The 14,758-nt window shown below is 51.5% G+C and overlaps 2 protein-coding genes across 4 annotated transcripts; both read right to left on the reverse strand.

The window, feature by feature from the left end:
- Positions 1–826: 826 nt before the first annotated feature.
- On the reverse strand, positions 827–1,663 carry LOC123087364 (dehydrin HIRD11-like). 2 transcript variants are annotated; one of them, XM_044509359.1, is made up of 2 exons: positions 1,274–1,663; positions 827–1,132 (listed from the first exon to the last, which is right to left on the reverse strand). In XM_044509359.1, the coding sequence occupies exon 1, from the start codon at positions 1,547–1,549 to the stop codon at positions 1,295–1,297; it is 255 nt and encodes an 84-aa protein (XP_044365294.1). In that variant the 5' UTR covers positions 1,550–1,663; the 3' UTR covers positions 827–1,132; positions 1,274–1,294. The 2 variants fall into 2 exon arrangements, with proteins under 2 accessions (XP_044365294.1, XP_044365293.1); XM_044509358.1 differs by having other exon boundaries at positions 827–1,137.
- Positions 1,664–12,934: 11,271 nt separating this feature from the next.
- LOC123087365 (dehydrin HIRD11) lies at positions 12,935–13,788 on the reverse strand. 2 transcript variants are annotated; one of them, XM_044509361.1, is made up of 2 exons: positions 13,279–13,788; positions 12,935–13,143 (listed from the first exon to the last, which is right to left on the reverse strand). In XM_044509361.1, the coding sequence occupies exon 1, from the start codon at positions 13,618–13,620 to the stop codon at positions 13,312–13,314; it is 309 nt and encodes a 102-aa protein (XP_044365296.1). In that variant the 5' UTR covers positions 13,621–13,788; the 3' UTR covers positions 12,935–13,143; positions 13,279–13,311. The 2 variants fall into 2 exon arrangements, with proteins under 2 accessions (XP_044365296.1, XP_044365295.1); XM_044509360.1 differs by having other exon boundaries at positions 12,935–13,148; positions 13,279–13,775.
- Positions 13,789–14,758: the final 970 nt, after the last annotated feature.

A 14,758-nucleotide genomic window follows, 5' to 3' on the forward strand; every position in this document is an offset into this window, starting at 1 on the left:
TTTCCTATCTCTTCCCATGACTACATTCATCTTTACAAAATCAAGGTCATCAAATTACATCGCATTCTGGTCCCAAGGGTGGCTATCTTTCATTTGTCTTGACCCGTAGCCTTTTGAAAACTCACATGGGTTATGCAGCTATGAGATATATGAAATCAGAATTCCACCCACCACGTTCAGTTCTACACTAGATATCTTCACAAAAGCAGCCTCTCCTCTCGTGTATATATAATATCCTCCCCCTCTCCTCGATCTGCCTCAAATGGACTAGCTAGCTTCGAATTGAATGGGATGCTCTCTCATTTTCTGTCATCTTCTCATCTTATGCTCAATGCATTGCACTATCTAGAAATGAGAGGCCTCAGGAATTAACCATTTTCTTATGCGTAAAACAGTTCAAGACAATATGCTGGAAGACGTTCAGATAAGAGAGGGTGACGTGCTCTAGCAGAGACATCAACTATCATGAATATTTAGTTTTGGAGAACAGTCGGGATACCTGGCACCTCTTGGCAGCATCACTTAGCACCTTATTAGCCCGCAATGACAAGGGCCTAAATTTAATTAGTATAGCTTATCTGGCATGGGTGCTGAATCATCTTTTTAATGACAGCATGGGCGATAATTTTAAATGTGATGTGATATGTGTTCAGCAAATAGAGAGGAAGATCATGTGGTGATTGGCTCTTGTGAGGAACAACTTTGATTTTTGCATTCCTAATATTAATACCGGGCCCAAATCCAGAATCGGAACACAGAGGAAAGTTGCAAACACAAATTCTGAAAGAAAACAGAGCACTACACAGATTCTGAAACTGAAAAGAGGAAAAGCAGAACACCAATAACCATTGCTAAACAATCCCAGACGTTAATCACGCTCTGGCCGAGAGACCCAGAGATGAACAGAGACACGACATATACATACACAAAAAGCTTGGAAAATAAGATGGTACCAAATTACCGATGGAGATGCACCATCAATACCAACATGATTCCTTAATGTTATTATTACAAACACCGTGCAATGCAATGCAACCGTTTGGTTATTACATCACAAGATCCATTTGACATGTAACGCATTGCATACATATGCTGCCACACGCTCCAAATCAACCCAAGCCTTTCATCTCGCCTGCACTGCACAAATTTTTTTTTTTTAAAAGAAGAGTTTGATCCAGCAAGAAGCGAAGAACGCCAAACACAGAGGGGAAGGAAACAAGAAAATGTTGACACACGCACACGCATGGAGACGACGACCACCATTCGTACGTACCTGCACGCTGCCGGGGCACGCTCAGCCGCTGTCGCTGCTGCTGCTATGACCGCCGTCATCCTTGTGGCCCTCGCCGTGCTTCTTGTCCCTCTTCTCCTTGTGGTCGCGGGACGACTTGCCGTCGCCGTGGTCGTTGCTGCTGATCTTGTCCTTGATCTTCTCCATCATGCCCTCCTTGCGCTCGCCGTCCTTCTTGTGCTCCTCGGCCTTCTTGTGCTCGTCGCTGCCACCGCCCATGTGGAGCTTCTCCTCGATCTTGTGGATGATGCCGGCCATGGCACAGTTGTTTCTGGTAGGAGTACTAGCAGCATCCGAGCGAGTGTAGGAAGACTGAGGGTCCTAAATCTTGCTAGCTGGATCATCTTTTCCATCTCTACCTATGGCTATGTGCATCTTCCAAAAAATGGAAGGCATCAAACAAAAAATGGAAGGCATCAAACAAATATCTCATTTCTCGTGCCATTGGTAGGTATCTGTCATTGAATCGACATGTAGTCATCTCAATGCTCCCATGTGTTGGGCAACTTTCATAGGTATATGAGATTATAAATTCACCCACCACATTAAATTCTACACTACATATTTCTCTTCGTAAAAACAGCCTCACCTCCGAGAGTGGTGTTTTGGCACATGGGAGCGCGCGCTCCAGATTTTGAAAATGTGTTTTAAACATATTTTAAAAGTTCAAAAAAATCCAAACAAAAACTTGGCGCGTACATCTCGATATTGTACATGCTCACAAAGTCGTTTCGGGGAAAACCGACAACTTATTTGCCGCGTGTGAAAAAGATAAAATCCGGTGTTAAAAAATGCTTTCCACAAGACATCTTTTTGTCTTTTTTGCACAAGCCACAAAAAATATCGGTTTTCTCCGAAACTTGACGTACACACATATAATGCCGAGATGTATGCGTAAAATTTTTGTTTGAAATATTTTCACACTTTAAAATATTTTTTCACATGCCGGAGCGCGCGCTCCCGGGAGCACCAACGGATTTCCACCTCCGCGCCTCCCCTCATGGATATATAGCATCATCGCTTCTCCTCGGTCTACTTCAAGTACATGACTAGCTAGGTTTGAATGAGTTGATCTCTCTTCGTCTACAATCCCCTCATCTGATGCTCAATTACTTTACAGTAACTAGAAATGAGAAGCCTTGGGAACTAACTCCATACTAATGTGTGCCGAAATGTTGCAGTTTTCTTTGAGTCGTGCTCCACCTGAGAATGACAATGTGTTGCAATATACAGCTCATCCCCAGGTGGCAATCTACATTTGCATCATCAGCGAGAAGTCGAGGCATCTAGTTGGCCAGAGCGACCTACTCTGCCGACAACAGCCTACAACAAGCGTGGCGCCACTTTTGTTGCTCCTTTTGGCCCAAATCCCAAACGTGTATCTTCTAAGCAGTGTCCGAGTAATGATTAAAGATGGCAATGGAGAAAACACTAATCAGGTAATGCTTCTTTTCCATGTAGCCACGAATTACAAACTTGCCTGCCAGCGGACCCGTCCCTAGGGGCGGGCAGTTTTTTCTGCTTCTCCCTGCTACCACGTGTTGTGCAACTAATTTCATAGGTATGTGAGATCATAATCACACCCCACCACTCTCCTCATGGATATATAATATCATCCCCTTCTCCTCGGTCTACTTCAAGTACATGGCTAGCTAGCTTTGAATGAGTTGATATCTCTTCTTCTACCATCCCCTCATCTGATGCTCAATTGCATATTTGCATTGCACTAGTGAGAAATGAGAAGCCTCGGGAACTAACTCTGTACTTATGTGTGCCAAAAGGTAGCAGTTTTCTTTGAGCTAGGCTCCACTGAAAAATAACAATGTGATGCAATACAGAGCCTGTCCCTAGGTGCCAATCTACATTTGTGTTATCGGAGAGAAAGTGAGGCATCTGGTTGGCGAGAGCGACTGACCCTGTAGCCTACAACAAGTGTGGCGCCATTTGTGTTGCTCCTTTTGCCCAAATCCCAAACATGTGTCTTCTTAGCTATGCCTGGTCCCTTGCGGTGAAGAAGTAGTCCTTGGGTAACAGGACAGTCGAAAGGGCCACATCCACGACCCCCGCGTCGCCTCCCAGGCGACTCGGGGGAACCCTAACCCGCCGCGCCGCCACCCCCTCTCCCCGGCTCCTCTGCCGCGCCGCCGCCAGAGGAAACCGCCGGGCGAAGCCCGCGCGGCGGACGGCGGCGGCGGGGCTTCCCGCTCGCGCGCGCGGCGTCGTTCCACGACGGCGACCGCTCCAGGTGGGGAAGGCTCGGCCTCCGGCGCTGCGGCCGTCGCGGCGCTCCCCGGCGGCCCTCTGCTTCGTCTCGCGCTTCTCCTTCTCTGGGTGGGTGGAGTGGTGTGGCCTGGAGCTTGGCCGGCCGTGGCTGCGGCGTAGGCGTGCGGGTGCTTAGGCGCCAGATTTGGTCCGCGCCCGATTTGGCCCGCCGGCTGCTGTTGGCGGCGAGGAAGGGATCTGGCGTGGTGGTGACGCCCCATAGCGCCGCCGCCGCACCCCTCGCCTCCCCTCCCTATGCTGCCGCCTAAGGGCCTCCCAATGATGCGATTTTGGTGGTCGGGATCCAGATCGGGGGAAACCCGGGTCGGCTACGGCCGGCCGCGACGACGACGACGCCTGCGGGCGCCGATTTCTTCATGGAGACGTTTGTCAAGGTCTGCCCTTCCACTCCCCACCACCTAGCTTCTCGGGTGAAAACCTAACTCCGGTGGGCGGCGGCGGCGTCTTTGGCGCCGTGACCTTCTTGAAGGCGCCGCCTTGAGGGCTGGGTGGTGGCGGGCGCTGTTTGGGGTGGGTAACAGCTGCTGACGGCGTGCCCTTCTTCGCCCAAGCCTCCGCTTTTCCTCCGACGCGTCCAGGTTCTCCTGGGGGTGCCGTTTTGGAGTAAGCGTTGGCTGGGGGGAGGGTGGAGCGGTGCTCCATCTCACTCATTGATGGCGGCGGATGTCGGCGGCGTGGCGCTGTGGAGGCTCGACGTCCGATGCACGGAGATGGACTCGCGCAGGAGGAGGTTGCTGTTTGGCGTCATGGTGGCGTCAATGGCGGAGTGGCCAGACATGGTAGATGCCTCAATTTGATCTGAAGACGGACCTGTGGAAGATGGCGGCGACGACACACGAGTGCGTCTGACCGGATTATGCCCCAGACCAGGTATGTGGCTCGGCTGGGGCTTCCGAATGTGTTTCGGCTTCCGGCTATTGATGTTAGGATTACGTGAGTGGTCTGGGTAGTGGCCCGGCTAGCTCTCTTTCATCATATTGGATAGGAGTAGTGGCATATGTTGCCAAGATGGTGGATTCAGGCACATTGGTGTAATACTTTGTATGGTCATCGTGAATAATCAATAAAGTGGCCGTATGCATCTTCCAGATGCAGAGGCCGGGGGTCATCCTCCTTTTCTAAAAAAAAAACAGGACAGTCGAAAATAAATACACTATCCTAAAGAAAGCACTAGCGGTTGTGTAATGCATGAGTTGCAAAGGCATCAACGTGGCGGCGAGGAAGCTGATGGGAACGAAGTGGCATGCGACTGGGATGGGGAAGTGGAGTAGAGATGATCTCCTGCGGTGAAGCCATTCGATCTTCTATGACTATCGATCATGTATATTGCCACTACGGGAAATGTCCACGCTAAATTTTGAAATTATACGCTATAGTTAAATACTTTGTTTCACCTACATGCTTTTTATTAGACGGCCAGAAATTAGCTCCGATCACCATGTGGCAAGCATAGTAAGCACCGAATAATCCCAAAATTCTTTTTCAGCCAAAACAGAGCCTAACCCTCCATCAATAGACGATTCAGATTTAGTTGTATACCCTATTCCATCTAGTGTGGTTCTATGTCTAGAGGTTCTTTAAAAAGAGCCCTCATCTCATATTTCCTATCTCTTCCCGTGACTACGTACATCTTTTAGAAAACCAAGGTCGTCAAATCACGTGACATCTGGTCCCAGCCGTGGCTATCTTTCATTTCTCTTGTCGTTGCCTTTTAAAAACTCACGTGGGTTATGCAGCTATGATACTACCTTCATTCCAAAATGTAAGACATTTTGGTAGGCAAAACGTCTTATATTTTGGAATAGAGGTAGTAGATGTGAGATCAGAATTCCACCCATCATGTTCAATTCTACACCAGTCATCTTCCCCTGTGTGTGTGTATATATATATAAAATCCTCTCCCTCTCCTCGATCTACCTCAAATGGACTAGCTAGCTCTGAATCAAATGGGATACTCTCTCATTTTTATCATCTTGTCATATAATGCCCAATGCATTGCACTATCTAGAAATAAGAGGCCTCGGGAATTAACCATTTTCTTATGCGTAAAACAGTTCAAGACTATATGATGGAAGCAGTTCAGTTAGGAGAGGATGACGTGCTACGCTAGAGAGATCCGGTATCATGAATATTTAGTTTTGGAGAGCAGTGAGGATACCTAGCACCTTTTTTTTTGGAACGAAGACGCTAGAAGCGTCCGGCTTTAAATTAATAAAGCCCGAAAGGCAACCAGGTTTAACGGTTACACAGTAACAGGTACAGCAACACACCCTTCAGGGCAGCAAAAGCAAGGTTCATCGCTACATAATCACCATGACGGACCAGCAAGAGCAATGACCTAAACGACTAAACACCGCGGGAGGTTCCAAAAGCATCATCAACTCGTCATGTTTTGTCTTGCCCTCGTCTGAATTGACTTGATACGCTCCATGGCTTCTGTCATGCGCTCAGCATCGCGCTCCTTCCCCAGCGGTGTCCACATCTGCAAAAATAGGTGGCATTTGAAGATCATGTCTGCAGGGTGGTTAGGAAATTTCTTTTCAATCGTAATTTTGTTTCGCGTCGTCCAAAGTGCCCATAGTAACGCCCCTACGCAACGCCAGGCGATTCTGCTAGAGGTCCCTTTAGTGGATTTTAGAATCGAGACCAATTGTGTCCCCGAAACGGGGTTCCAGTCTGTGTGGAAGGCCTCCCGAACTGCACTCCACATAAACCTGGCCAGGTGGCACCGGAAGAAAACATGATTCGCGTCTTCCCCTTGCCCACAGATCACGCATGAGCCGTCGGTCGGACCGTTCCGTTTAGCTATGTTGTCCGAAGTAGGCAGCCTATTCCTGAGCATTTGCCACATAAAGATCTTGATCTTCAAGGGCAGGCCTGCCTTCCACAGACCCTTTGCTATGTCAAGCACTGGCCCTCCAGTTAGCTTGTTATATAAGGACTTCACTGTAAATTTCCCGGATGCTGTCAAACTCCACTTGACAGTGTCAGCCCCCGCCCGAAGGCGATGGGAGCCTAGTTGCTGGGACAGCCCGTCCCAAGAGATGCGCTCTTCGTTTGTTAGGGCCCTCATAAAGTGGATCGCCGGCGGGTCTACATGTAACACCTCCCCAACTAGGATGTTAGTATCTGTGGCAATCCTGAATAAGGAGGGATGGCTTTGCCAAAGGGGGGAATCGCCCAGCCAATGATCAAGCCAAAACCTAGTGGATAGTCCGTTGTTGGTCTGGAAATTGGCCCCTAAATCGAAAGCAGGCCGCACCGCTTGGATCCCTCTCCAAAACACGGATCCGTTGGCCGAGGCTGTGAATGGGTTCCCATGCGGGAAGTACTTGGCTTTAAGCAACTTTTCCCAGAGCCCCGACTCATCTTGGGTCAGCCGCCACCACCATTTGGCTAGAAGGGCAACATTCATAAGTTTGGAGTTTAGGATTCCCAATCCCCCAAATTTCTTAGGCCTACAAACCGCCGCCCACTTGACGAGGTGGTACTTCCTTTTGATGCCAGTTCCTTCCCAAAAGAACCTGGATCTAGGAGTGTCTAGCTTGGCATGTACCCCATCGGCAAGCAAAAACATCCCCATAGTGAAGAGGGGAAGGGAAGAGAGGCTCGAGTTTGTGAGAATGAGCCTTGCAGCGGAGGACATGAAACGCCCTCGCCACGGGCTTACCCTATTGGCCACTTTCCCGTACAGGGGCTCCCATTCTAGTATCGAAAGTTTGCGGTTGGAGATTGGAAGCCCTAGGTACTTAATTGGGAAGCTCCCTAGCTTGCAATTAAGGAGGTTTGCGGTACGTAAGCTTTGCTGGTCGTCCATCCCCATGGTTATGACCTCGCTCTTGTTAAAGTTGATTTTGAGTCCGGAGAGGAGCTCGAAGGCTAGTAGCAAAAGTTTAATCGAAGCAATACTGTGATCATCTGGCTTAAACAACAGCAGGGTGTCGTCTGCGTATTGTAAGTGAGTCACTCCACCCGGGATGAGGTGTGAGACTAGCCCCTTGATGTGACCGGCCTCCCTGGCCTTGGTCAGCATGGCTGCCATGGCATCTGTCACAAAATTAAAGACAAGTGGGGATATGGGATCGCCCTGTCTAAGCCCTTTCCTGTTACGGAAATATTTCCCCATCTTGCCATTGACAATGACCGAGGTGTTGCCACTCGAGATCAGGCTCATGATCCGGTGAACAAACCCTGCCTCAAAACCCTTTTTGAGGAAGACCTCGCGAATAAACTCCCAATTTACGCGGTCATAAGCTTTTTCGAAATCTAACTTAATGATGACACCCTGCTCCTGTGATTGTTTTAACTCGTGGACAATCTCCGTAAGAGCAATGGGCCCTTCCAGGATGTTCCTACCCTTAAGGAAAGCAGTTTGGCTCGAACTAATGACTTGTTGGGCGACCGTCGCTAGCCTAGAAGCATAAGCTTTGGCGCACAATTTAAAGGGTACATTGATGAGCGTAATCGGCCGAAACTGTTTGATAGCTTCTGCCCCTTTGACCTTGGGGATTAGGCAGATGGCCCCGTAATTCAGACGAGACAGGTCAACCGTACCTAGGGCGAAGCCGTTTATGATCGCTTGGAATAAGTCCCTAAGCAGCGGCCAAAAGCGCTTGAAAAACTCCACCGGCCAGCCGTCAGGCCCTGGGGCCGTGTCGTTCTTCATACCCGCAAGCGCGCAATCAATCTCCTGGGCCGAAAAGGACACCATAAGGGCGTCGTTTTCCTGCTGCGAGACTCGTTCGTGCATGCCCCAGAAGTCTGCCCTAAGACTTAGGTTTTTCACCTCAGCTGTTCCCAACAGCTCAACGAAGAAGTTATAGATGTATTTCGCTATTTCGTTCTGAGATATCAGCGTCCCACGCTCTGATTGGAGCCTAAGGATAGTGCTCTTCCGTTTGCGACCGTTAGCGTAAGCGTGAAAGTATCCTGTGTTTGCATCGCCTTTCACTACCCACTTGACACCACCCCTACGGCGCCAGTATTCCTCCTCCGCCCTGAGAATAGCCAGGACCTGATGTTCAAGAGAGTATCTTAGCTCCCATTCGTCACCAGAGAAGGTTCTAATATCGGCCTGCGAGTCGAGAAGGGCTATATCTGCCGTAATGCGCTCCCTCTCCCTTTTGGACTCGCTACCATGGTTAGCCCCCCAGCCCCTAAGGAAAGCACGCAAAGCCGCAGCCGCTGAGGACCAGAACTCAACTGGTCCTCGTTGACGCCCCAACTGGTTGCCGATCTGGGACCAGCGATTTGTGACTAGCTGGCTGAAACCCTCATGTTCGAACCAAGCTGTCTCAAAGAAGAATCTATGGCTACGGCGCACGTTGTCCTCCCCTGAGGACAAAATCAACGGGACGTGATCAGATCCTATGCGCGTTTCCGCCACTAAAGTACAGAGAAGAAACAGCGCCTCCCAGTCACTAGAGCAAAAAACACGGTCCAGGACACATCTGATTGGCTCACGTTGCTTGTTAGTCCAAGTGTATCTGGCCCCAGTACGCGCGATCTCCTGAAGGGCAGCGGACGCAATGGCATTATTGAACATGGACACCCTAGCCCAGTCAATATTGTTGTTGCTTTTGTCCGCCCCGAGCGGATCAAGTTGAAATCACCTCCTACCACCACTGGTAGGTTGGACGATTGTTTGGCCCCCACCATAGCTGTGATTTCATCTAAGAAAATAGAGGACCTCGCGTGATCCGCCGGCCCATAAACACTCGCGATCACCCAAGAAGCTTGGGAGACCCGATGACGGATAGTGGCAGCTATATAGAACGTGCCGCCCTCCCACGATATAACCTCACACACATCCTTGTTGCAACCCATCAGTTGACCCCCAGAGAGGCCGACAGACGGAATCCAGAACCAATCAAAGCGCTGGAGCGGATCGTACGCCAAAAGGTCTCTAAAGGAGAAGTCGGCCTTAATTGTCTCCTGGAGCGCCACAAAGTCAATGAGTTCTTTGGACATGTACTCGCGGAGCTGCGTGCGACGCCCCCCCGTGCCCGCATCCGCGGATATTCCAGAAGAAATAACGCATTAGATAATCCTGTTACGCAAGCGGACTCCACGGGAGGAGACCGCCTTGGCCACACGCTTCCTAGCCGGCTTTCGACTGGAAGAAGGCAAGATCGAGGCCGCCTCGGCCTCAGCTCCCTCAATGGGCATGTCGACAGCATCAGCCCCTACTGATGCTGCGTCCGTGGCTTCGACCGCCTGAGCAGCCGCACACCTGGCGGCTGCTTCCGCGAGGGCAGCCTGGGCCTCTTCGCGCGCACGCAATAAAGAAATCAAATCCAGAGACGAGGAGTCTAGCGCTACGCCACTATCATGCAGAATCTCGGCGAGATGCTCATCAGAGAAAGTATTCAGAATCTTAAAGGAGGGGAGAAGGTTACCTGTCGTGTCCATGTTCTTGTCAGCAGCACGAAGCTTTGCACTTTCCAAAGAGGTCATGTCTCCGAGCTTGGCCTTGGCGCGAGCGCTAGGAGCCCGAGACGACACCGGAGTTGCCCTAGTACGCTTGGCCTTGACTGCCAGCCCTGACGCCACCAGAGCCGCGCCCAAATCGCCTCCCAGCGCCGAAACCGACCCCGCAACCTCCGAGACCACCGTCTTGCTCCCCGCCTTCCTCCCCGCAGTCTTCTTGGCCTGTCGGCCAGAGCCACTCGACAGGCGCCTGTCAGAGGCCGGAGTTGGGTCCGAGTCCATGAGGACGCAGTCCAGCCCCGAGCCCTCCCCCCCTCGGGGTGGGGAGCCCGGCATGGCCCCGTACCCCCTTGCCACAAGAGGGAGAGGCGCACACGGAGCTGTCAGGCTGGAGCCCAGGACCTCGAAAGACGGATCCAGAGAGCGGGCGAGGGGGGGAAGGCTGACAGCCGTGTCTTGAGTCGCGATCACACCCAGTTTTTCCCATGTCTCGGTGTCGATAGAAGTGTCTTGGATGCTGTCTTCGGGGTCGTCCGCCATCTCGCCCATCACCACATCTTGGCCCCCCACCTTCGCGCCGGAGCCGGCTGCCTCCTTCTGAGACGCCCCCGTCCCAGGTTTGGGCGCCCCAATGGCAGCTGCCTTGGGGGCGTTGCCCGCGGAAGGCCCTTGCTTGCTAGGGTCGCCCTTTCCCTGTTGGCTGTCTGGCGGGGGAGCGGATGGGCCCGCCCCCGAGGCTCCACCGCCATCACCCAACCTTCTGGGCATCCGTTCTAGCTCCACCTTGATCTGATATCCTTCGTGATTAAACCAGACCTCCACCGTGCCATTCAGCTTGGCCGGCGACTTGCAAGCCAATTTCATCCTCACCGGACCCAACTTAATGAGGGAAAGTTCATCAACCAGAATCGGTCGGCCCAGCATCTTAAAGGCCTCCTTGATGCGCTCAATCTTGCGATGCTTCTCAGGAATCCCATGGAGCCGCACCCAAGCTTCTGGCATCACCATTGGTGGGAGCACCTCATGGACCACATCCCGCACCCTAGCAGTGATGTCGTTAATGGAGAGGAAGAGTTTGCCACTGGTCCGGGCCATGTGAAGAAGGTCCGCGGAGGGAAACACCACCATGAAATCGTCTTCTCCTACTTGCGTGACTTGCCAGTCCCAGTCCCCCGTGACCATGTGTTTGAGCTCCTGAATGAGAACCCGCAGGTTAAGGCTGCCTGGCTCCGCGGAGAGGATTGCCGCGTTTCCCACCGAGGGGAGCCGAGGGCCCTCCAGCTCTTCCTCCTCTTCAAACTGCAAGCAGAAGAAACCCTCCCCTGAAATTGCACTGCCCATAATCTGCAGGCTAGGCTGCCGACCCCTCGTCGGGCAATGAGCGGAAGCATGTCCCTCCTCCTTGCAGAGCACACACAAAGGCTGGAATTTGCATTTGGACTGGAAATGGCCAAGTCTCCCGCACTTGAAACATTCCACTTCCATAGCCTCCGACCCGTCCTCCACCGGAATGGGTTCGCCCACGGTGCCCTTCGCGCCAGGGGGGAGGGACACAGCCAAGGGGTCAGACGACGCCCGGGCCTTCTTGGCCAGCGGATCTCCGTGGCCACCACCATATCTGGGGAGATCCGCGGGCTTGCGTTCCAGCTCCCGACGCCGAGCCATCTCCTTCTTCTTCTTTCTTCTTTCCTGCTGCTGGATCCACCATGGGGGAGGGGGACCCCACTCCCCCTCGCGCCCCTCCGGCTCATAGCTCCTCTCAGATCTGCCACCATTCCTTGCTCGCTGCTCCTTCTTCGCCTTTTCCCGCAGCTCGCGCTCCCGGCGCCGCTCCCCATCTGAGATCGGGGGCTCCATAGGCCTCTTCTCCGCGCGCCGCCCATTCATCACCGCCGCCGCAAAAGAAGTTGAGAAAGGGGGAGGTGGGGAAATGGGTTGGATGGATCTGGTATGGCGAGCCCAGCGCCGCACCTCCGATCTAGATGCGGGAAACCCTAGCGAGGGGTCAAGGCAGCCGCGGCGCACCCATAAATAGGAGCCGGGGTTGGGCCAAGGCCGAGGCAGGCCCGCCATGGGCTGGACGGAACCCACCGGCCCACTAATCGCCAGGCCTCCCTTCCCCCGGGACTCGCTGTCTCCTCCGGAGCGCGGGCCTTCACCGCCTGCCGAACCTGACTCCTGGGCCGGCCCACGACCCCGCTGGCCCACCTCGGCCCCGGGACCGACGCTGCCAACCCTAGGCCTCGGAGACGCCGCGCCACCCTCCGCAGCCTGCGGCGCCGCCGCCTCCTCCTCCGCCGCCCGGCCGGCCCCCGCCGACGACGTAAGGCACGACCACTCCACCTCCGAGTCCACCGGAGCGAGAAGCGTCGCCGCCGTCCTAACATGGATGTCCCTCGCGGCACCCCCAGAGGACGGCGAGCCCCTGCCCGCCGACGTGGAGGGTCGCCAAACTCTGACCTAGGGCTAAATTTAATTAGTATAGCTTATTATCGCATGGGTGCTGAATCGTCTTTTTGATGATAACATGGGTGACGATCCCAAATGTGATCTGATATATTATACAAGTAAATATACTACTCCAACTTTGATTTTTCCATTCCTGGAATTAATACCGGGCACAAATCCGAAAATGGAAAACAGAGGAAAGTTGCAAACAGGCAAAACTCTAAAATGAAAAACAGAGGAAGGTTCCAAACAAACAAAACTCTGAAATGAAAAACAGAGGAAAGTTGCAAAGAAGCAAAACTCTGAAAAGAAAAACCGAGCACCACACAACTTCTGAAACTGAAAAAGAGAAGGAAGACAAAACACCGTTAATCATTTAACATGTTTCTAACTGCGTCTAGTTTGTCAGAAACAGAAACAAAAACTGCTTCCAGAGATGAAAGAGACGCCACATACACAAAAAAAACTTGGAAAACATGGGGATACCAAATTACCAATGGAGATACATCAATACCAACATGATTAACGTTATTATTACAAGCACCGTTCAGTGCAGTGCGGCCGGCTAATTATTATACATCACAAGATCCATGAGGCATGTCACGCATTACATACATATGCTACCACACGCTCCAAACCCTGCAACATATATGTCTGTCACACTTCTCCCAAGTGTTCATCATCGATCTCGCCTACACTGCACGAACAGATCCAAAAAAAGATTAGCAACTGCTTACCTTCTTAATTAATTACGTAGATCAGATCCAACAAGAACATGAGAGCGAGAAAAGGAACTCATGGAGACGGCGACCACCATTGGTACGTACCTGCACGCTGCCGGAGCGCGGGCCGGAGCTGGCTCAGTCGCTGTCGCTGTCGCTGCTGCTGCTGCCGTGGCCGTCGTCGTCCTTGTGGCCCTCGCCGTGCTTCTTGTCCTTCTTCTTCTTCTTGTCCTTCTTCTCCTTGTGGTCGCCGTCCTTCTTGCCGTCGCCGCTGATCTTGTCCTTGATCTTCTCCATCATGCCCTCCTTGTGCTCGCCGTCCTTCTTGTGCTCCCCGTCCTTCTTCTTGTGCTCCTCCGCCTTCTTGTGCTCCTCGTCCTTCTTGTGCTCGTCGCTGCCGCCGCCCATGTGGAGCTTCTCCTCGATCTTGTGCATGATGCCGGCCATGGCGCTGCTGTTTCTGGCTACTTCTCTCCAAGGAAAATGGCGATGCTAATGGGATGCGATGATGGTGTTGTGGTGGGTGATCTTGTTTGGCTCCCCTTCGCCGGTATTTATAGACCGGCGAGGGGACGCGGCCCCGTGGCCTGAGGTGGAGGGTGTCTGAAGAAGCGGGAGGACCGCCGGATAAGGAGGAGGAAGAGATCAGATCACGCTGCCTAATAATCAAACAAGGAAAGCGCTGGCGACCGACAGCGATTATTGGGGGAGGCAAGCTTTGTGCACCCGAGCAGCGTACCAACCGTTCTGCTCTGCAAATGCGTCTATACTATTCCTGAATCCTAACAGCATTTTCTCCAACCATTTTTATGCTTCAAATAGGTTTTCGCAACACTTTTTTATAAATAAACAATGAAAGCTTTTTATCGTGCGTGGGTAATTTTCTTATTTCCTTATTGCCTTCTCTAACCATTTATGCTCAAAATAGTCTCGCGCTCTGATTTATAAATGAAGCCAGACAATGGAGCAATACAAGGTGTTGATGAAATCTTTTCTTACAAAACACATTATATCAGACTAGCTTTGACCCTAGTTGGTCATACCTGGCAATGACAATGTTTTTTTTTGCAGCGTCATCTTGTTGTAGGAGTTGCTCGGACCTAGTATTTGAGGTGAAAACCCATAATCCGACCTTCAATGTTGGAGCGACGACAACGGCATTTGAGCGTCGTTCCCTTTCTGTAGAGTGTAGTCTGGTGGAGAACCTTTCTCGTTGTTTTAGTTATGTCTGGAGATATGGTTGCAGGTGTGAATATGATTGTTACTATAGTTTGCTGATCACTATTTTTTTCACTTAGGGGTTTTTCTTTTCTTTCTTTTTTCCCTCTACTACAGATGGCTTCTGTCTTGTATGACATTTCTCTTTGGCAATATGAGTCTCTGTATGTATGTGCATACACATGTGTTGGGGTTACGTGCATTCTAATTATGCAGATGCCAAATGTGCGTTCATTATGTTTACTAGTAAATACGCACGTGCAACGCATGTTAATATTTAGGGAATATATTAATTACATGCGGATATTAGGTACGCTGTTTTGTGTGTGTTAATCATGTGATTAGTGCAATATTTGGTATGATATTA

This window comes from Triticum aestivum, chromosome 4A, assembly GCF_018294505.1.
Source record: "Triticum aestivum cultivar Chinese Spring chromosome 4A, IWGSC CS RefSeq v2.1, whole genome shotgun sequence".
NCBI classification, from domain to species: domain Eukaryota; kingdom Viridiplantae; phylum Streptophyta; class Magnoliopsida; order Poales; family Poaceae; genus Triticum; species Triticum aestivum.